The sequence below is a fragment of the Phyllostomus hastatus genome, unplaced genomic scaffold (genome assembly GCF_019186645.2).
Source record: "Phyllostomus hastatus isolate PE091 unplaced genomic scaffold, TTU_PhHast_1.1 phas_scaffold_1066, whole genome shotgun sequence".
Taxonomy (NCBI): Eukaryota; Metazoa; Chordata; class Mammalia; order Chiroptera; family Phyllostomidae; genus Phyllostomus; species Phyllostomus hastatus.
Window position 1 is genome coordinate 1,813,718 of NW_025334004.1, and position 13,980 is coordinate 1,827,697.

A 13,980-nucleotide genomic window follows, 5' to 3' on the forward strand; every position below is an offset into this window, starting at 1 on the left:
CCAGTTTTTGTCCATGTGTCCTTTATACTTGTTCCTGTAAACCCTTCCACTTTTTCCCTGAAATTCCCTCCCCTTTCCCCTCTGGTCACTGTCAACCTGTCCTCTATTTCAGTGTCTTTGGTTATATTTTGCTTGTTTGTTTGTTTTGTTGTTTAGGTTCCTGTTAAAGATGAGATCATATGGTATTTGTCTTTTACGGCCTGTCTTATTTTGCTTAGCATAATGTTTTCCAGTTCGATCCATGCTGTCACAAAGGGTAGGAGTTCCTTCTTTCTTTCTGCTGCATAGAATTCCATTGTGTAAATGCACCCTAGTTTTTTGATCCATTCATGTACTGATGGGCACCTAGGTTGCTTCCAACACTTGGCTATTGTAAACTGTGCTGCTGTGAACATTGGGGTGCATAGGGTCTTTTGGATTGGTGTTTCAGGGTTCTTAGGATATAATCCTAGCAGTGGAATTGCTGGGTCAAAAGGCAGATCCATTTTGAGTTTTCTGAGGAAGTTCCATACTGTTTTCCATAGTGGCTGTACCAGTCTGCAATCCTACCAACAGTGCACTAGGGTCCCCTTTTCTCCACAACCTCTCTAACACCTGTTGTTTGTTGCTTTGTTTATGATGGCCATTCTGACCCGTGTGAAGTGATATCTCATTGTGGTTTTACTTTGCATCTTTCTATTAGCTAGCGATACTGCACATCTTTTCATGTGTCTCTGGATCCTCTGTATGTCTTCCTTGGAGAAGTGTTACTTGAAAATAATAAACTTATTACATGTTAAATATATATTTTAGAAAACTAAATACATTTTAAAACACAAAATTTAAATAATACTGCAATGAACGTACAATGTTTATGCTCTTTTGAGTTAGTGTTTTGGGTTTCTTCAGATAAATTCCCATAAGTGGAATCACTGGGTCATAAGACAATTTCACTTTTAATTTTTTAAAGTATTTCCATACTGCTTTCCATGGTGACTACACCTGTGTGCATTCCTACCCACAGTGCAAAAGGGTTCACTTTTCTCCACATCCTCCCCAACACTTGTATGTTGATCTATTGATGATAGCCATTCTGACAAGTGTGAGATGGTATCTCATTGCAGTTTTTATTTGAATTTTTTCTGATGATTGGCAACATTGAGCATCTTCTCATATGTCTATTGGCCATCTGTATGTCCTCTTTGAAGAAGTGTCTATTTAGGTCCTTTGCCAATTTTTTTAATTGGATTTTTTGTTTTTTGGTGTTGAGTTTTATAAATTCTTTATAAATTTTGTATATTAACCCCTTATAAGATGTATTTGCAAATATGTTTTCCCATTCAGTTGGTTATCTTTTGGAAGCAGCCCAAATTTCTATCAGTAGATGAGTGGATAAAACAGCTATGAGATATTTACACAGTGGAACACTACTCAGCCATAAAATAAGGAAAAAAAAAAATTTACCCTTTGCAGCAGCATGGGTGGACCTGGAGAACATTATGCTAAGTGACATAAGCCAGTCAGAGAAAGACAAATACCAGATGATTTCACTCATATGTGGAATCTAATGAATAAACTGAACTCACAAGCAAAATAGAGAGAGATTCATAGGTAGAAAGAAAGCTGACATCTTGGTAGGGGTGGGGTGGTTAGTGGATGGAGGGGTTGAGCAAAAAAGAAAAAAGAGGAAGAACTCATGGGCATGGCAAACAACGTGGAGACTGTAGGGTGTGGATATAAGGGGAATGAATGGTAATGGAAAAATACAACAAAAAAGAAATTTAAAAAATAAAAATACACAATTGAATAAGAACTATGCCATTATTTTACACTTTTTGGAAACCTAATTGATTTGTAGCTCAACAGCAGACAGCAGACAGCTTCTCTGTTTCTGCATTTAATCTTCTGCTACATTATGTGGCTTCTAGAAAGCTCCACTACATACTCATGAGATGAGACAGAGACAAATAACCTGCTCGTGTTATTATGAAAACAGTTCTGACCTCAAGAAGCACCTGAAAGGTCCCCTTACTACACTCTGAGAATTACTGCTTTAAGAATACTTGCATTATTTTGCAGAAAATAGGAAGAAATTTTCAATTTAATGCAATGATTTTTCATGGAGACTTTAAAAATATTTAAGACTATATTAATTAAATCTGTGAAAGTACACACATTTTTCCATTTAGTCTGTTGCATATCAAGTTATTATAATTACAAGAATGCCATTCATTAATGTCCTTCTAAGCCTGGTCTAGCTAACAGAATACTCCTACCTCCACACTCTGACCTCTTTTTTTTTGGCAACCAATGTACATTTTTGTATTTCAAAAATTATTTTAAGTGTTTTTTAATCCCACAACTTTTCAGTTTTTATTCTGACATTTGCACCAAAGTTTTATAGTTATATCCAGTGAACCCTCACAGAAATAGAAATAGTGTTTTCTGATCACCAGCTATCTTGAATCTTTTACATATCATGGCACACATAAACTAATTAGTAAAATTCTGCTGTTCACCAAAAAATATACTACATTTTTGGCCAATCTGACAAAAAAATCAGGTATAATTTGTTTTTGTTTTTTGTTTTGTTCTGTATTTTTATTGTTGTTCAAGTACAGTTGTCTCGCTCCCCCCGACCCCAGCCATCTGCACTTCCGACCCTCAGTCCTGCCCCGCTTTGACTTTGTGCAGGTGTCCTTTATACATGACTTCTTAACTGAGCTTTTCAGATTTGCTTATTCATTGTCACTGACTTGACATCTCCAGTGGGATGTCTAATAGGCATCTAAACTTCTCATTGTCAGAAATGAACTCTTGATTTACTTTTTTAAACATGAATTGCTCTCACTTTTTTCCTCTCACAATGGCACCACAAATCACCCAACTATTTAAATCAAAAACCTAAAAGTCATTCCCAACTTCTGTTTCTTTGGCCCTCATATCACATCTGTGAACTGCCAAAACATACCATCTTTCTTTAGTCTCCCACGCTGCCATCCTAGCCCAACCCAACACTGTATTTTGCTTGAATTACACCCTTAACGTTCCAACTGGTATCCCCATTTCCCACAGAACTATACATTTTTTCTAACCTTTGATAATTAGTGTAATTAATTTACCTACTTACAAAACATAAATCAGATTATGTCCCATCTCAACCTAAATTCTTGCAATTTTATCTGAATTTCTTGGAATAAAAACATAAATTACTTATAGGGTCCTACGTGTAAACTTGGCTCTGTCAACCTCTCCAACCTTAGCTCATGCCACTGCCTTCTTTCTGTCTCTTTAACATGCTAAGCTTTCCCCACCTTATAGATTTTCTACTTGTTGTTTTCTTCATCTGGAATCCACACTTTTGTGGGTCTGGCTCCTTCTTGTCATTTATGTCTCAACTCAAATGTTACCCACTCAGATTAGCCTTCTCTGACCCACCAATCACTGCCTGGCCCACCTCCATGATTCTCTCTCCCTCACCCAGTTTTATCTAATTTATTAATAGATATTTTACTATGTGAAAGTATTTGACTTATTCATGTTCTTTATCCTTTTCTCCTACCACCATCCCCAGAATGTAAGCTCTAGAGAAGAAGGGACTGTATGTGACTTGTTCACTATTGTATCCTCCATGTCCACTGGGACATAATGTCAGCACTGAGGAGGTATTTTAGGAATTGAATTGTAGGAATAAATAAATAATCAAATGAATAAGTGAATCATAGTAGAAACAATATATTTCAAAAATAACTTCATTAAATACTTTCTTTGCTATTCTCAATTACCAAGGGAAATATAAAGAATTTCATATATTCATGGACTACGGCAATCAAATCCACACTCTACCTCACTGCTAACGCCTTTCTAGTTTTGTACGAACACACCAGAGAGAGGGGGAGAAAATCAGGGCAGTTCGGTGATGCCCTGCTCTGTATACATGTGACCTAATTAATCCTCAGCAAAAGAAAAATCTGCTGGATGTTTTTCTTATTTCATTTGCCTTTCACTTTTAGAACTGATATAATAAATAAAAACTTAAATTTGTAGGATTAAATGAAATTTCAAGACTTCCCTAACAAGTCATCTTAATTTTTTTTAAGAGAATGGCATGCAACACGGTGGTCAAAAGAAAATCTATAAACCTAGGTTTTTTCTTTGCAGATTAATGTTTAATTCACTTGAGAGTCTTATCATTGATACTTATGATTATTGTTGTTAATCTTGGTTTTCTTGTAAATTTAAATGTAACCTTTCACAGAATCCTATATATATTACAGTCACCCCATCATCTCCCGAAACATAATCTGAGCTCTGAGAATGAATAATTTTATGTAAGCTCAATACACACATGGGTACACAGTACAAAAATATAAGTATATATGTTTCCAACAGTGTCAATAGAAAATATTTGCACTAGAAATATTGAAGCAAATTATTATAAATCTTTAAAAAATGGCTTTCATTTGAGGGCATGTACCAACATTGAATAAACTGTCAGGGACAGCATAAAAGTATATTAAGATTATCGCTGGAGGTATTAAATACTCTAAAACCTTATAAAAACTTAATGTAATAGTAGTGTAGCATAATGATGCTCAGTGAACATGATCCAAATGTAAAATATAACACTTAATTATGGTCCAGCCATAAAAATTTAAAAAATATGTATTTGATAAATATATATACAGCTTTCAGTGAAAGTTATGATAACAGACTAATTAATTAAACTGCTCTGGAAACAAATGTTCACTTCTTTCTTTTTACCAGTGGGAAATAGATGATCTTTTAAAAAAGCATGCCCAGTTTTTGCAGAAAAATTTAAAACACACTGACTGTTAATTATGATTTTAGGTAAAGCTTTAGTTTCCCCTGTAAATACATCACTATGTATTTGTGAAATGGAAAACCACCTATCCCAAAAGTTTGACCAACTTCACTAGGTGCTCTTTCTAATATGATATTGCTAGTGATAAATGAACAAATTAACTTATTTTGCTTTGATATTAAAAAGTATACAGAGTAATTTAACCGTTCCTAAATTACACAAAATAGCAAATAGCCAAGAGAAATTAAATAATCTGGTTTTAAAAGCATTTGCTCTCATTATTCTTATGAATAACTATAAAGAAGTTTTGTGATGTGCAGAAAGAAATTCACTTTAGTAACATTGGGCAAATTAGGCAGGAAAATGGTACTAAACAAAGTATTAATGTAAATATATTTAATCCTAATTCCTTGATATGTTAATATGCATGAAATGTGAATTCTCAGGAATTGGTTTTATGACCATTTTAAGTCATCTATCATAATTCAAAAATCTCTGTGTACTACTTTAGGAGCTTTAGTACAAAAACACTTTTGTTTTCATCAGAAAGTTTATAGAAGGGCCTAAGTATAGTAAACGGACTCAGACTGCAGCCTTCCAAATCTACAGGAGTTAAATTCAGATACAGTATGTGCAATGACAGGCTGTGTTTCTCAACTGCAGAGTCATGGGAGAACTCCAGCAAGGACTTCAGACATCTATCTGATGTTATCTGGGTGGGGGTGGGGCGGGCTGTTGCCATGGGCCGTTACCATGGTAGACATACCACACAGCTTCACTGTGCTGGGAAGTAGCTCCAATCTGCCCCTGCCCTTTCTGAAAGTGTGCCAAAAACAATTACTAACCTTTCAAGGATTTTTCATTAGAGGGATGGATATTAAAAGCATTAGTCTATCCAGCCTTCCACAAAAATCATTGGAAATCTTGTTAAAGTCCCTAAAGAAATACATCTATGTGTTTTTAAAATGAATCCACAACAACTTTACAATCCTGTTTAATGTTCAGCATGCAAACTGTTCAACAGATCCGTGTAATAATGGCTGAAGGAAATTTTACCTCATTAGCAAGAAATCAATGTGGTACCACACAATTGCCAAAAAGATACTAATTCACATTTGCTTTTCATTTTTCAGCTACGCTGTTTATATTTTTTTAATTTTTACCAAAAATGTATTTTAAACTTCCAAATTTGACATTCTCTCAAAATTGAAGAATATAGAAATTGACTTTTTTAGCAAAATGAACCCTCATATAATTCATAACCATTATGTAGTAATAGTAAGGAAAAATATAGGAGTATACTTGTATGTTTTTAACATAACTCACGACCTGCTTTACCAATTTCAGATTAATTTTTTTAGAAAATTGATGTCTTTTCAAATATCCTCTCAGAAAAAAAAGCACATCAAGTTGTAATTATTTTAGCTTTCAGGAGTCTTCAATAATACAAAAAGGCACAGTATTCACCTTCTCAATGTAGTACATTCAATCCCACCACTAATAATTTAGAAAGGGAATGGAGAACTACACATTAATAGAACCACACATAGTAAGGCTGAATTTTACAAAATTAAACAAGGACTTAAGCAGCCTGACAAGTGAGAATACTACCCTTCAAAATATGTCAGTTTTTCAAGAATGGTGTTCTTGACCAATACATCTTGTTAATTTGTCTGGAATTGTACAACAAATGGCACATATGCATACATCTTTACATATTTTAGCCAAAAGGGTATTATTACAAATCTTAATCACCTACCTCTATTCATCAAATCTGTCACTAAATGATGATTATTTCCAAATCTACCCTCACAGAAAAAAGAAATTGCTATTATCAAGCATATTCAAAAACAAATTTACTGTCCCCTGAGGACAATTTTTACAAAATTCTTAAAACATGTTAGGAAGAAAATATATCGCCTTTCCAGCTTCCTGCTTTGAAAAGAACCACTCTCTTTTAGATCACAAACGTGGATACATCCCTTAATTGATAACACCTGACATACCTAACTGATACGTGGACACAGACACACAGGCATGCAAAATACTGCCTTCCAGAATTTCTTACAGACACAAGGAGCACAAATTAATAAGAAGGCATATATACTCAACCACATTAAAATTAATAACTTCTGTTCATCAGAAGATATCACACGGGAGTCAAAATGCGAACTACAGATGGGAAAAGGTATGTGAAATACATGTAATTGTCAAAGATTAAGCTCCAAAAGGTGTAAAGTCAACCAACCAACCAACAGAAAAATGGGTGGAAGAATACCATGGACACTTCACAGAACAAACACAAACAGCACACAATCATATAAAAAGGTGCTCAGTGTCATTAGTAATTAGAAGCAAAATAACTGGAAGATAGAGTGTCCAGCGGAAGTAAGGCCTGCTTGTGTGTGGCTGGTAGGGTAATAATACATGGGTATAACAATTTATAGTTTTAATTTGAACATTTTACCTAAAATGTCATATGGTGTGCTTGAATATGATATTATGTTATAGAATTACATGCTTATGATTTTTATAACAAAAAAAATTTGTAATAACCCTGGCTGGCGTAGCTCAGTGGATTGAGCATGGGCTGTGAACCAAAGCATCGCAGGTTCGATTCCCAGCCAGGGCACATGCCTGTGTTGCAGGCCATGCCCCCCAGCAACTGCACATTGATGTTTCTCTCACTCTCTCTCTTTCTCTCTCCCTTCCCTCTCTAAAAATAAATAAATAAAATCTTAAAAAAATAAAAAAATTATAATTAAAAGGGTGTTATTTTACCAGACCTCATATAGTCAATAGTAGAAAGGATAAATACATTGGGATATATACAGAACATAATATTGAACAGCAAAAATTAAGTAGCAGAAAAATGCACGTAGTCTTAATTTGTTTTATATAACATAAAGCACAAAAACTTTTAAAAGTAAACATGCACATTCCATAGAGGGGCAGGTTTTGAAGAGGAAACCTTTGGAAGGCTGTGTTCTCATAAGCAAGACTGGGTTCTCATATGCTAACTTGAAGGCCATCCATTCACAGACTGACAGGCAGAATCTTGGAATTTGGAGAAGGGATGGAAGATACAAGTCAGACACAGGGAACCCCTCCTCCACCCACACAAACTTTCTCCGTGCAGACGCTGTGTAGTCACTGCTAGGATGCCTCCTGAGATGGGGTTCTTGCCATCACATCAGACTATGCATTTCACTTTTGCAACATATTAATTAGAAAAATATTAATTCAAAAGTCTTCTTCCCTATAACTTGAATTCCTTCTTCAGTCCTCTAAATTCATGAGAAATAATTGCCTTTTCATGTGACAATCTTTCAGCATTTAAAAATAGCCTTTCCTCCTAAAACTTCCATCTGTACATGAAACAATGTCAATTTGAAAAAAAATATGTGTTATGTTTCCTAGACTGGCTCAAGTATATTGAAGTGTTTTTGAAGAGTGGTACCCCAAAATAAATATGACACCCCACATGTTCTCTGAATATCTCAGTTCCCTGTTTTTACCATTGACTCTATAACTGAAATGTATTTTAATATTCACATTTAATACTTCTAGAGTCTCTTTGCTTATGATAATTTTTCATATAGATATATGTCTTATTTTTGTAGGAACACTATATAAGCTTGCTCTTTAACATTACCATTACGAGCTCAGTCCTATAAAGGAACTGAAAAAATAAGTTCATTGATATTTCAGATATTCTAAAAATAGCTCTTAGATCAGCATGAAAAACTTAAGGTCAAAAGGCAACACCTGATTTGTGTGAATAAAATATGTTAAATTTACTGAGAGAGCTAATTTACATGAAAATCCATTCCATCTCTTCATACTCTCAGGTAGTGTTTTGAATGCCAACTGACATGGTGAGGTTCATCATTAATGTTCAATTTCGTATAAAAACCCTGTTTGAATGTCAGCTTTCAGTACATGATTTAATTATATAAAGACAGTAAAAATGTTTCAGGGGGTGGGAGGAATACAAGTTCCATTATGAATTTGTACATGTTTACTGTCAAGGGTGACTAGCAGGATTCATGTCCAGGTTGAAGAATAAAAAGTGGCAGACATCAGCATAACAGGCAGACCTGGTACCAACCAGCTTGCTGGAAGAAGAAGCAGATGACTAGCCTTCAGAAGACAAAAGTGAAATCTCAGTGCAGTAACAATGGGAACGTGAGGTTGGTCCCAGAGTTGATATAAATAATCACAGATCACTTAAGGTACAAAAATCCTATCAAAACAATAATTGTGTGATGAGCTGAAAGAATTGTTCCTTCTGTGAAAATATTTTATTTTAAACCTGCGAGAAAAACACGATCAATGCTATTGATTGTAGACAGAAGAAATAGGGCCTTCGAGGTGCACAGCAGAGTTTCGTCCAGAGGTGGGCCAAGATTCAATCAAATCACAACCATTTGTCAGTAAGAAAAAAGGAACTTATAATAAGGGGAGAGGATTAGATTGGAGGCAATCTGTACAAAGGTTAGTAAGCAGTTTAATGTTTAAAGGATACAGAAAAGTCTTGAAGGCATTTATAGGAAATGTCTAGTTAATTTCTTTTTGAACTATTGAGATTCAAGATTTATTGTTTTCTTGCTAATTATCAAACCATTTTTTAATCTTACGGATTAATGCTGTGCATCTTGTTCCCAAAACTGGGATCTCCATACAGATATGTATGATAGTGCTTGTAATCCATACGCTTTGAAAGTTAATATTAAATATGCAAACCCTGGAGCCCAATGGCCAAGGTTTTCACCACAGACATCGTATGGGTGTGTTCTTGGCCAATTTACTTAACTTATCTGCACATCAGGTTTTCATCTATTAGCATGTAGACAATGTAACACTTACCCTTTAAGTTTGTCATGAGGATTAAGATTTTAATCCCTGTAAAGTGATTAATCAGTACCTGGCATATGTAAGCACTTAATAAAAGCTATTATCAATAACAAACATCTCATAAAAAAATGATAATTTTATTTAAAAGTTTAACATAAAAGAGCCAAAGGTCAAAGACACTTGCTGTTTTTAGAAAATAAAATGTAATCTATCTGTTTCCACCATGAAAGGTCACAGAGAGTGCACAAAATCAGTATCTCTGAGCAAATCTATAGATGAATAGATATGAATTAAACATTTTTCAAAGTGAAAATATTAGAGTAATTTCCCAAAGATGTTTTATTCACATCACCAATTCTGAATCAACAGGTCAGAATTTGTTTTATTTCAGATGATAGCAGAATGAAGTTTATCTTTTTGATTAAAAAAATGTAGAGCAAGAGTCTAAGGATATCAATAAATGTTACATCATAATTAAGGCCAATGTCTATTTGTTTAAGGCAATAAATTCTGTTCAAGTATTTTTAAGACCCATTTATATATTTGAAAGCATAATTAAAACATAAGCAGAGCCTTAACAACTTAATTTATTTATACTGCTGCCTTAAAAAACTAATGCCAAATAATTCTGATTAAAACTTGAAACTGAAACCTCTACTAGCCAGCAATTACGTACCTGGAAGTCATACAGGTCGTTTTGCTTGAAAATACATGGTAATATATTTACACTACCTCCAGATAACTTTCCCCATTCATCCTAATCAGTGAAGTCTTACCATATGACTATTCTCTTTTGTTAAAATGATGAGAAACTTTGGCATTTATGTACGCAATAATACTTGGGATAATGCCCAGGCTAAATTAAAAATCACTTAAGGCACATGTTAAACAAGCCTCTTATGAAAAACACTTCCTTTAATTGGAGAGATACAGGAAAAAATCAGATGAGTTTTACATGTGAACTCCTTAGTTATTTTTCTGAATGTCTTCATAATAAGCAAGTGCATGAAAGATCCTCTATATTCTATTCATTCATTGTTGTTATGGTATACTGCTTATAAATATTAATGTTCACAGATGAAAATATAATAAGAACATCGCTATCTAAATTTTGAGAAGATTGAATGTGTTGATAAAAATTAAACAATGAAACATTTCCTCAATTAAAATTCATAAAAATTTAAATGACAGGGTTTTGTTTTTTTTTTAATTATTTTGACATAAGGCTATTAGCACAAGATCAGCCAAAGTTACATTGAACTAGTTAGAATTATAGCTTGGGGTCGGATCGGCAGCAGTTTATAAGATTATGGTCACTGTAGTGACTTTAACTGAAAGGCACTCAACAATCACTATTTCGGATTTCTTTTTTGCCCACAAAAGAGAAACATGTCATTATAAATTTCAAGTTAGAAATACACATTATGAAAATCTATCCAAGCATAAAACATATTTATATAGTGTGTGCTTAAGTTTTTTTCAAACAGTTTCTTAGCATGTCTGAGATTTATGAAAATAAGCTATCATTCTTATTAATTAGGCAGCTAAAATACCATCCAACCTTTATACTTTGTCTCTAACACACAAATATAAAACACTGAAAGCACTGCATTCTCTTTTTAAGGAAGCACCATGGCAGAAAACTTAATTATATACTGAAAGTTAAAGGTAGGGTTAAAGACAATTTGTTATCTAACCAAACACACTTCGAATAGACTTGAGCTTCTACTGAAGCTTTATGAGCTTGCTTAGAGATCTGACAATGCATGGTCTTATTCAGTGCGATAAATAGCAATTCTTTCTTTCACATTATCATACTTTCCTGGTGTATGAAAAATATGAGATTCTCATATTAATATTCTAAACACAAACACTTCATACAATTAACATCTAAGTAGTGTTCCACCTCTTTTCAAACTGTTTCTCAACAACAACAAAAAAGGGAAAAACGAAATTGCCTCACATCATCTGTGTGCAGGCTGATAAGATGAAAGGGAAATATTTGATTGTCAAAGGAGCAGGGTGAGAAACCGTACCTTCCATGACATACACCAGCGACCCCACATCTCCTTCTTTGATGATGCAACTGTCTTTGCCATACTCCACTGGGTACATACAATCCACAATCTCCTGGATCTGCGACAGCTCCAAGTTCTTCATAAAGTCATTGTCAAGGATGGCTTCCTTGATGAGATCCTTGGACCTAGGGCAAGAAAGGAAGGATTTACTGGCACATCTGACAAGTGCTGCCAGAGTTTCGGACTAGTACAGTGTCCTAGCACACTACAAACAGATTTTCCTGTTAGGAATCCAACAATTTTCTGAAACCCTCAGGTCACAGTAATTCCATGGCTACAGGTAAGGCACTGAAAATTTTTCCTTTAAGTAAAGTATAATTTAATGAATATGTGACTAACAAGCAAAATCATACGATTCCATTTTGCTGAAGAATTTTTTTTTTAGCAAAAAATATTGTGAAATAACCAACGGACATTTTAAAATGAAGACTGCAACTTAGTTCAAGAATAAATATGATCAAAAGACAACATTTTATGGAATACTATTATTACTGTATTTATATATTATGAAACAGTAGCAGGATGTGTTATGCCTCTTCTACTAGACTTTGTGCTCCATGAAGGGAGGTATCATTTTTAGTTGTTTTTTTTTCTTCACTCTATTCCTACCATCTATCTACTCCAGTACTAGTTATAGTATGGGTGTTCAAGGAAAAAAAATGGTAAAAATCAGATTCCTAATTAGTTGTTTGATACAACTGGTAGAAATGTAACCGGTTTTCTCCATTTCTCATCCTTCTGTAGAGAATATTTATTTCCTTAAGCAACTAAAATTGAGGTACCTCCAAAGATAAAACTCTACTGAACAAGGTGTTTCAAACATAACGTAAGTTAGATATAGGATTAAATGGGTAGTCAGGGGAAAAATATTTACAAATTCTGTAATTGGGATTCAGTGTTTAGCAGGAAAGTTTTGTAGAACTTAAAAGATGGTGATAATTTGATTCACTGAGATAAGATGCTCCAAATGGCTTCCTAAGAATACAAAATATCAGAAGATCACATAATCAGAATACCATCAGAGAAGTCAGAAACTATAAAATGAAAGCAGAGACAATAGTAACATAGAAGGGAAGCAACACATTTGGGATTTTATATTAAAAGTCTAAACTTGAAACGCATTTGACTATAAGCTGATCCCTGTCCACATTTGCTTAGCAAGTGGCTTTCAGCTAAATGACCTGTGAATACCAACTAAAGCATCAGCCCTGCCTGTTTCTAGGTGGCTTTTCACGAGGCCTCAGTCTGATTGGACTAGCCTTCACACATCATGTTTTATAATGATTTCTTTTCAAGAAATTAGGAGGTAAGGGGTGCAGTAAAGTGAAAAGTGGGCCAAATACATGGTGACAAAAATGATTGACTTTGGGTGGTGGGAACACAATGCAATATATAGATCATGTATCATAGAAATCTACACTTGAAACCACTATGATCCTATTAACCAATATCATCCCAATAAATTTAATTAAAAACTCAAAAATGAAAACAATTACAATGCATCAATATGGAAAATATGTGTAAAATGGACTGTTATAATGCAAATAAAATTATGTTTATAAAGAGTGTTAATGGCATGGGGAAATTCTTGTACCATTTTTAAAGTACAAATGCAGAACACATAATTATTTTAGAATAAGAAAGCAGGCATGTGATGGTGTAAAGAAAATAATTTTGAAGTCATTACATGTCTGCAGAACCCAATCTGAGCCTTGCCCGCTATCATACCTTGACCAGGTTGTCCTACTTTTCTGACTTTCCATTTCATCACTTGTACAATGGCATTTTATGAATTACCAACCTAACAGAATTATATGTAAGGGCCAGTGAAAATACAGTTACTTTCAGTAAATGTTGGAGGATAAAGCTGGTAGTAGTGGTGATTGCAGCAGTAGCAGTAGAAAGGGTAGGATTGGAATATACAATTATGACTTGAAATAGTATCAGAAGAAAAATAAGACATTGACACTTGGTTTCAGTTGCTTTTGGTGACAGAATAATATTCTTTTTCTTCCTACTTTTCTCTACAAAATTTTCTAGAATGAGAATTCCTTTTATATTGATTTTTTTAAATTTTAAAGTTAGTTTATAAAAAAATAATCATGCTATTAGGAAAAATAAAAAGCTATTGCTCATTTAAATAATTATTTAGCTATAGATATTTACTATTGGTTGACTGTTACTGGTATAGTCAATGTTGTTTTTTTAATAGATTCTCTTTCACACAGCCTGCATTTAAAT

General features: G+C 33.9%; 1 protein-coding gene across 2 annotated transcripts in view; it reads right to left on the reverse strand.

Annotated features, from left to right (window-relative positions):
• The window catches only part of PRKG1 (protein kinase cGMP-dependent 1), a 1,179,828-nt gene that overhangs the window by 1,015,654 nt on the left and 150,194 nt on the right, over positions 1 to 13,980 (reverse strand). For both annotated transcript variants that reach the window (XM_045853740.1, XM_045853739.1), the window contains exon 2: positions 11,698 to 11,864. In XM_045853740.1, the coding sequence (XP_045709696.1) occupies positions 11,698 to 11,864 (167 nt within the window). The remainder of the gene's footprint in view (positions 1 to 11,697; positions 11,865 to 13,980) is intronic.